This window comes from Rhinatrema bivittatum, chromosome 16, assembly GCF_901001135.1.
Source record: "Rhinatrema bivittatum chromosome 16, aRhiBiv1.1, whole genome shotgun sequence".
NCBI lineage: Eukaryota > Metazoa > Chordata > Amphibia > Gymnophiona > Rhinatrematidae > Rhinatrema > Rhinatrema bivittatum.
Genome location: NC_042630.1, coordinates 4,122,142 through 4,131,454, shown reverse-complemented (window position 1 = coordinate 4,131,454; position 9,313 = coordinate 4,122,142). Strand labels below are relative to the sequence as shown.

Sequence of the window (9,313 nt, the reverse complement as noted above, 5' to 3'; positions counted from 1 at the left end):
AACGGACAAAACATTTCCTGCCTGCAGCACCCGTATTCACAGTATGAGCTGAAGGAATGACATCATTGCCTCTCTCTTTGCATCTTTACTCCTGCCAGAGTCCAATGGAAGAGGAAAATCTCACCACAGTGTCAGAATTCATTCTCATCGGTATTCCTAAATTCCCAGACCTCCAAATCCCCCTTTTCCTTCTGTGCTTACTGATTTACCTGATGATCCTGATGGGGAACCTCACTATTATAGCCCTGACGTGCCTGGACCCTCGCCTGCACACCCCCATGTACTTTTTCCTCTGTAACTTGTCCTTCCTCGATATCTCTTACACCTCACTCACTCTCCCCAAACTGCTGGACATCTTCTTAAGGGAGAAACAATGTATTTCTGCAGTTGGATGTTTTACTCAGGTGTATTTTTTCATGTTTTCCGTATGTGAAGAATTTCTTCTGCTCACGGTAATGGGTTATGACCGCTATGTGGCCGTCTGTCACCCCCTGCGTTACACGGTGATCATGAATCAGAAAGTCTGTGTACTGATTGCCATAGGAACCTGGATCTTGGGTTTTCTGGACCCTGTGGCACACACTGTCCTTCTCTCTCATCTCTCTTATTGTGGGTCCAATGAGATTAACCATTTCTTCTGTGATCCCTCAGCATTGCTAAAACTCTCCTGCTCCAGCACCTCCACCATTGATCATATGACTTATATTTTGGGTGCATTTGTAGACCTGCCTTGCTTTATCTTAACTCTTGCATCTTATGTCTACATCATCTCTGCCATCCTGAGGATCCGATCCGCAGAAGGAAGACGCAAAGCTTTCTCCACCTGCTCCTCCCACCTCACAGTCGTTATTCTCTTCTATGGGACTTTGCTCTGTTTGTATATGAGACCAACGTCCATGCAGTCACTTGAGCAAAACAAACTTTTAGCCCTGCTGTATAATGTTTTCATTCCTATGCTTAATCCTGTGATTTACAGCCTGAAAAACAAAGAGGTAAAAGAAGCCCTGAAAGGAGTTTTTAATTTTAAGAGAAAACAGTTTTCCTGAATTCGAAAGAAAATTCTCTGTGCATTATTCAGCAAATTATGTGTGCGAATGTTCTTTCTTTAACAACTCTGAATGTGAAATCAAAGATGCAAACACAGTTATCAAGGCTTCAGCCCTAGTTATTGTCCATTTATTTTTTAGGTACATTTATAATTCAAGCATCTTTAATAAAATTATATCTAAAGTGGTGAGTATGTGTCACATTTATTTATCGGTCACTGCTTGGATCTGGGGTTTGATGGTTATTTGAGAGTCTAGGATAAAAAAAAAACCCAGGCTGAGAGTTAAAGGTCAGTGTTGAGTGAGGTTGACTGAGTTCGATGCTTTTCTATTTTAAAACTCCCCAGACTTAAAGGTGAATTTTCGAAAGGCTCTGCATATAAAATGGCAAGTCCTTGTGTATATGGTATTTTAAAAACTCAGTAAATCCAGAAATGCTGAGAAAATGGTAGATGTCCATGTGAAGATGGATGTACTTCAATGAAACAACTTTCTCTTGATGCAGATGTTGAAGATTTAACATTGAAACAAAGTCTGTGTTGGACCCAATAAATATTCAGCAGTTGTTGGATACTTGGTGACAATATTTAATGCCATTTAAGTTGCGTGGAATTTAAGAACTACCTATAAGATAAGTATAATGTTAACACTGATTTTAATTGCCTAGTAAAACTGCAAATTAAAAAATAGTTCCAATGAAAAATCAAATAAGTTTATCATGAACTGGCCTATGATTACAATATTGACTGATTTGGCTTTATAATGTAGCTTGACAAAGCCAGTGTGAACACACAGCACCGAGGTGAAAGACTTCCACAGTGTACATCCTGCACGTAGTATGGTTTGTGGTATGTCACAAACTCAGACGTACACGTGTCAGTGAGCATATACTAGCAAACTTGCACGTGTGAAAAAGGAAAGGACCAGGGTGCTCCAAGGCAGGGCCAACAATTACATTTAGAAGTTACTATTTTAGATCCTGCAAAAGTGACTCATGTATGTCTGTTACTTGTGAAGATTTTACTCCTGGAGGAATTCTGTACTGCTGCACAGAGCACAATTTGTGCAGAAGTTTCTTTTTTGCACAAAATTTGGAGATGCCCAGTAGGCCATGAATGGAGCCCATCCCACTTGCAGCCGAGTGACGGTGTATGAGAGAGAGAGGGATTTTGTGAGAGTGTGTGTTTGTGTGTGAGAGAGGGAGCCTGTGTGAAAGCATGTGTGTATGAGAGAGAGCCTATGTGCACAGGTGTGTGAGAGTGCAAAAGACAGAAGGATTCTGCGTGAGAGTGTTTGTGAGAGAGAGATAAAGTCTGTCAGGCCACTCTCCTGTGCGCGCGATACAGTATTTTAATTTATTTAAATTAGGCCCAGCGGTAAAAAGAGGCACTAGGGACACTAGTGCGACACTTTTTTGATGGAAGCGGCGGCTGTCAGCGGGTTTGACAGCTGACGTTCAATTTTGCCGGCATTGGTTCTTGAGCTCGCTGACATCCACGGGTTCAGAAACTGGACGCCGGCAAAATTGAGCATCCGGTTTTCGACCAGCCAGCCATGGGCCCATTTTAATTTTTTTTTTAATTTTTTACTTTTTTAAACTTTCGGGACCTCTGACTTAATATCGCCATTATATTAAGTCGGAGGGTGCACAGAAAAGCAGTTTTTACTGCTTTTCTGTGCACTTTCCTAGTGCCCGGAGAAATTTGCGCCTACCTTTGGGTAGGCGCTAATTTCTGAAAGTAAAATGTGCAGCTTGGCTGCATATTTTGCTTCATGCGGGAATGCCTAATAGGGCCATCAACATGCATTTGCATGTTGCGGGCGCTATTAGGTTTGGGGGGGTTGGACGTGCATTTTGGACGTGCTATTACCCCTTACTGAATAATGGGTAAAACTAGCGCATCCAAAACGCACATCCAAATGCCGGCTAATAGTGCGCGCCATTGGAGCGCACTGTACTGTATCGGCCTGATTGTGAGGGGCTGTGGGTGTGCGAGAATTAGAGTGAGCTTATGGGAGGGGGGTGGATGTGTGCGAGAGAAAGAGAGAGCCTATCTTAGGATGAGTATGTATGTATGAGAGAGACCCTTTGGGGTAGATTTTCAAAAGGTTATGCATGTAAGATACGTGCGTAATCCCCGAAAACGTACCCCTGCGTGCGCCGAGCTTATTTTGCATAGGCTCGGCAGCGCACACAAGCCCCGGGACACGCGTATGTCCCGGGGCTTTCGAAAATGGGCAGATCGGGGGCAGGGCCAGGCGTAGCAATGGTCCAGGGGCAGGGCAGGGGTGTTCTCAAGTCCTCCGGCACATCAGCTGTGCCAGAGGTTCAGCTGCCAGCGCACGCAAGTTATGCCTGCCAGAGGCAAGCGTAACTCCATCGAATAAGGTAGGGGGGATTTAGGTAGGGCCGGGGGGATTTCAAAATGGCCTTGGAGGGAACAGGGAAAGCCATCGGGGCTTCCCTTGGGCTCGGCGTGCACAAGTGTGCACCCCCTTGTGCGCGTTGACCCTGGATTTTATAACATGCACGCGACAGCACGTGCATGTTATAAAATCGGGTGTACATTTGTGCACGCCGGGTTGCACGCACAAATGTACCCCCCACGTGTAAAATTTAAAGTCGGCCCCTTTGTGTGAGACAGAAAAGGATAGAAGGATCCTTTGTGAGGGGGTGTATGTGTGAGAGAGAGCCTATATAAAGAGGGTGTGTGTGTGTGTGTGTGTGTGAGTGATACATACAGAGGATGTTGTTTGAGGGCGTGTGTGAGTGAGAGAGAGAGAGAGAGAGCCTGAATGAAGGTGTGTGTGTGTGTGTGTGTATATTTGTGAAAGAGGGAGGGAGCGTGATTGAAGGGGGTGTGAGAGAGTGGGATAGAGAGAGACTGTGTGAAGAACTCTGGGAGTGAAGGGCTAGGGGGTGGAGATAGTACAAGGGGGTGAGCCTGGAGAGGGAGGGGGAGAGATAGTGGAGAGCAGAGGAGTTAGGTCCTGAAGGGGCAGAATGAAAATGCTCTGGCCAGGGGAATAGGGAAAGAGTGTGGAAGGGACACTCCTACACTGCCCTTTTAGGAGAATTCTGCTCAAAATATTTCAAACTCTGCATCTTTGCATAATAACTTTTCTGTATTACACTGTTATTTAATTTCTCAGACTGATATTTGTGTTATTTTGACCAATATAAACTTTGCAGAATTTTGTAGAATTTTAACATTTTATGCACAGAAGTTCCCCCAGAGTAATATTTATGCCTCCTAATTATCTGGTGTAAGTGATTATCTGGCATTGATTGCCAAACACAGAGTGGGTGAGGGTGCAAGTTCAGGCTGAAGAACCAGGAGGGTTTTGATTACCTACAGATGGACTGGGTGAACTGTCAGACCAGTCCAACTGGTCATTTCTTTGCTGCATGCATGCTACAAAATATCCCGACTTACACACAGAAAACCCGAGGTGGGTAAACGAGTGGAAAATGCTCAGGTAAAATATCCTCACGTATATTTTTTAAATTAGATGCAAAAATGCATGCGTATAGCAGCTGAGCAATTCTTATCCAGATAAAATCCAATTTCTCCTGCTAAGTGTTGAAATCCCCACTTATCTGTGCAAGTTCTGATTTATCAGAATAAGAAGCAGCAAAGCCTTCATTCGCCAAATAATTCTTAAAATGCTACTTATCTGGCTAAATCAGATGGTTGGATCTGTCTAAAATGTGCCACCTTGTGGGAGAAGTCTTCAATCGCTACATATAGATTTGTCCTCCCTGTATCTGCCTCCTCACTTTGCTGGTCTATGAATGTTAAATCAGAGCTGCTCCCCTAACTTAGGTACGTACTCTTAGTCAAACTTAGCCACCTAAATTTTCCCCTAATAATTCTCTTAAACATAGGGCCATAATGTGAGGCCTGCAATTCATTTATCTAGACTAAGGAGTCTTATAGGGTAATTTATCAAAGGGTTATCGCACGCGATACGTCTGTATGCGTGCAATAAGCCTTTATTGCACGCGAAAAGGCCATTTTTGCTTGCAATAGTATGCAAATTAGGAGGAGGGGGAGGGGCGGAGTCGGGGCGGAGTCGGCGGTGTTTTCACTGCTGGCAATAACGTTACCCACATTATCGTCGGCAGTAGTGCGCCGAATAGCACCACCTTTCACGTGCGAAAGCCGGCAGCGAAGACACTGCGGTGGTGCGAAGGCTGCCGGCTTTCACAGGCCCCCCTGCCCCCATTTTCGCAGGATTCATCATTCATGCGATGAATGATGAATCCTGGCCTTAGTTAGGTGCCTGGTGCTGACAATCAGTGCAACGTGCAGAACCTTTTACCCTCCCTAAATCCACCCCTGTAGCCAGCCACTCACTGGGAACCTAAATTTAGACACTCATAGGTCCGTTTTCACATGGGCTGGATTAAGTACTAAACTGCCAAAATTACACTCCTAAGTGCTTTGAAATTTACCTCATACAGGGCAGCAATGAAGCACAGTTCAGGGATTTCTCTGTTCACTCGCACTGGTTAAGAAGTAAGAAATCCTGCTAGGTCAGGGGATGAAGGCAAGGCACGGGATCGATAAAAAAGATCCTTCTATAAATAAATCCACACTGACACTTACATTCACACAGGTATTTCTATCATTAGATGCAGAGTCAAAGAATCAACGAGAGACTCAGAGAACTGTGCTCCTAACCCTGACAAGGTTAGGGCACATTCAGGACAGCTCCTGATGAAGGCAGTGTCTGGCGCTCATGGGAGTCTCTTCCTGCACATTTGGTAGGTTTGGTGACTCACTGTGGATAACTTAGATCCGTTAATGATGTACTGGTGTCCCATGTTTGCACCAATAGTCAATACAAAGTTAATTCATAACGTTGCCTGCAATCTATGATTTGTTGGAGATCCTGTACCAGAGGGACCTGCAGTGACTATAAATATTTCTCACAGCTCAGGATTACCAGGTCAGCGCTGGTGCAGTCCCACCCCTTCTCCTGTGGGTAAGTGCTCTACCTATTCCATGTATGACTGTTATTAACCTGACTCTGCATCTTATCGGAAGCTCCATCCGTGTCTGCTATGCTGTGCATATAAGGGACATAAATGTTTTACAGAGACTGCAGGAAGGAAGAAGAAAGAGCTCTTGCAGAGATACATTTCAGGAACTTTACTAAAGAGCTTACACTGTAATGGAAGGTGCTGGGGAGTGCGGGGAGTACAATTATGAAAATGGGAAGGGAAGGGACATGGGAGCCGATGCAATACATTTTGCAGAAAGCGGGCGCTGACTTTTCAGCGTGTGCATGGCACCTGCAAGGGAGGCGCCATGCAATATGCAAATTAGGGGGTCACGCTAGGAAGGAGGTGCTAGGGTGACCTTAGCGCCTCCTTACTAACGCGACCCCGCAGCGGCTGCCGGTTATGAAGACCAACGCCAGAAAACTCGTGTGAGCGCCCTTTATTGCATCGGCCCGAAGGTGTGATGTTTGCAGGGAGTAAGACAGCATGCAGGAACCAGGATGCTTGACATAAAATAAATAAATAGATGACTATGGAGCTCAAACTGTTTTCAGGGGGCAAAGGAAGAGAGGAGAGCAGAGGCGGCTGAGTGTGGGCTTTGAAGGGAGCAGTGAGAAGTTTGAAATTAATTCAGAAAGAGATCAGGAGTCATGGAAGGAAGCTGTGATTGTTCCGGCTCCACCATTTCAGGACTGGGCTTAGCGGAGTGAAGTGCGATGGAGGGAAACCTGCGGGGGAAAAGTTTCCTGTAACTAAAGCAGGAGATATCCAGGAAGGGGTGAGGAATGGATTTCAGACATACAGAATGCATTTTAGGGATATTTTGAGGGTAAGGACCTGCCCATAGATATGGATAAACTTAGAATCAATTTACATTTATTTTGTGTCATGCATGCCCTATTGTCATGTAGCAGTGAAAGCCCCAGTGTAATCTGTGCTGGGTTTGCTGGGAGATTTCAGGTTGGGTGACAGGGCAGAGAGTAAGAGAGAACCCAAAAGCCAGATTTATTTTCCAAATTGGCGGGCACAGGAAGGTTATGTGGGTGATAGACCTGCAACTTTCTAAAAATCTTCTGGGGAGTTAGAAATGTTCCAGCTCTATGACCCACATCTCTTTGAGTTTTTTAGCAAGGTAGGGAGGAGGGAATACTCTGATGGCTGGCAAGGATTTTAGTTTTTTTACCTTTCTTTTGCCAAAATCTAACCAGCTAAGTTTGAACATAGCTGGTTAGATTTAAAGTTATTCTGCTAAAATTACCCAGGTAAAGTTAGGAGAACATATAAAGCAGGAAATTTGTCTCTCTGAATCCCTGTGACAAGTTATCCAGCAGAACTTACTTGTGCCAGATAACGTTAGGAGAGAATATTCAGCGGGAGACTTCTCTCTCTGAATCCCTGTGACAAGTTATCCAGCAGAACTTACTTGTGCCAGATAACGTTAGGAGAGAATATTCAGTGGGAGACTTCTCTCTCTGAATCCCTGAGACAAGTTATCCAGCAGAACTTACTTGTGCCAGATAACGTTAGGTGAGAATATTCAGCGGGAGACTTCTCTCTCTGAATCCCTGTGACAAGTTATCCAGCAGAACTTACTTGTGCCAGATAACATTAGGTCAGAATATTCAGCGGGAGACTTCTCTCTCTGAATCCCTGTGACAAGTTATCCAGCAGAACTTACTTGTGCCAGATAACATTAGGTCAGAATATTCAGCGGGAGACTTCTCTCTCTGAATCCCTGAGACAAGTTATCCAGCAGAACTTACTTGTGCCAGATAACGTTAGGAGAGAATATTCAGCGGGAGACTTCTCTCTCTGAATCCCTGTGACAACTTATCCAGCAGAACTTACTTGTGCCAGATAACGTTAGGAGAGAATATTCAGCGGGAGACTTCTCTCTCTGAATCCCTGTGACAAGTTATCCAGCAGAACTTACTTGTGCCAGATAACGTTAGGAGAGAATATTCAGCGGGAGACGTCTCTCTCTGAATCCCTGTGACAACTTATCCAGCAGAACTTACTTGTGCCAGATAACGTTAGGAGAGAATATTCAGCGGGAGACTTCTCTCTCTGAATCCCTGAGACAAGTTATCCAGCAGAACTTACTTGTGCCAGATAACGTTAGGTGAGAATATTCAGCGGGAGACTTCTCTCTCTGAATCCCTGTGACAAGTTATCCAGCAGAACTTACTTGTGCCAGATAACGTTAGGTGAGAATATTCAGCGGGAGACTTCTCTCTCTGAATCCCTGTGACAAGTTATCCAGCAGAACTTACTTGTGCCAGATAACGTTAGGAGAGAATATTCAGCGGGAGACTTCTCTCTCTGAATCCCTGTGACAAGTTATCCAGCAGAACTTACTTGTGCCAGATAACGTTAGGAGAGAATATTCAGCGGGAGACTTCTCTCTCTGAATCCCTGAGACAAGTTATCCAGCAGAACTTACTTGTGCCAGATAACGTTAGGAGAGAATATTCATAGAAACATAGAAACATAGAAATGACGGCAGAAGAAGACCGAATGGCCCATCCAGTCTGCCCAGCAAGCCTCACACATTTTTTCTCTCATTCTTATCTGTTACTCTTAGCTCCTTGTTCTATTCCCCTTCCACCCCCACCATTAATGTAGAGAGCAGTGATGGAGCTGCATGCAAGTGAAATATCTAGCTTGATTAGTTAGGGGTAGTAGGGGCAGTAACCGCCGCGATAAGCAAGCTACACCCATGCTTATTTGTTTTACCTAGACTATGTTGTACAGCTCTTGTTGTTTTTTTTTGTTTTTTTTTTCTTCTCCCCTGCTGTAGAAGCAGAGAGCCATGCTGGATATGCATTGAAAGTGAAGTATCAGGCACATTTGGTTGGGGTAGTAACCGCCGTAACAAGCCAGCTACTCCTCGCTTTGTGATTGCGAATCCTTTTTTTTCTTCACCCCTGTCGTTGAAGCTATGCAGGATATGCGTGAAGCATCAGTTTTTTTTTTTTTTTTTTTTCCCCCTGCCCTTGAAGCAGAGAGCTATGCTGGAAATGCGTGATGTATCAGTCTTTCTCCCATGCCGATGCAGGAGAGAACCATGCTGGATATGCATGGAAAGTGAAGTATCAGGCACATTTGGTTTGGGGTAGTAACTGCCGTAACAAGCCAGCTACTCCCCGCGTTTTGAGTGCGAACCCTTTTTCTTCTCCTTTGCCGTTGTAGCAGAGAGCTCTGCTGGATGTGTGAAGTATCAGTTATTCTTCTCCCCTGTCATTGAAGCAGAGAG

At 44.7% G+C, this 9,313-nt stretch overlaps 1 protein-coding gene across 1 annotated transcript; it reads left to right on the top strand.

Moving 5' to 3' along the window:
• Window positions 1-206: 206 nt before the first annotated feature.
• Window positions 207-1,046, top strand: LOC115078434 (olfactory receptor 5V1-like). The gene has a single exon (XM_029581348.1). The coding sequence runs from the start codon at window positions 213-215 to the stop codon at window positions 1,044-1,046; it is 834 nt and encodes a 277-aa protein (XP_029437208.1). The 5' UTR covers window positions 207-212.
• The last annotated feature ends 8,267 nt before the right edge of the window (window positions 1,047-9,313 follow it).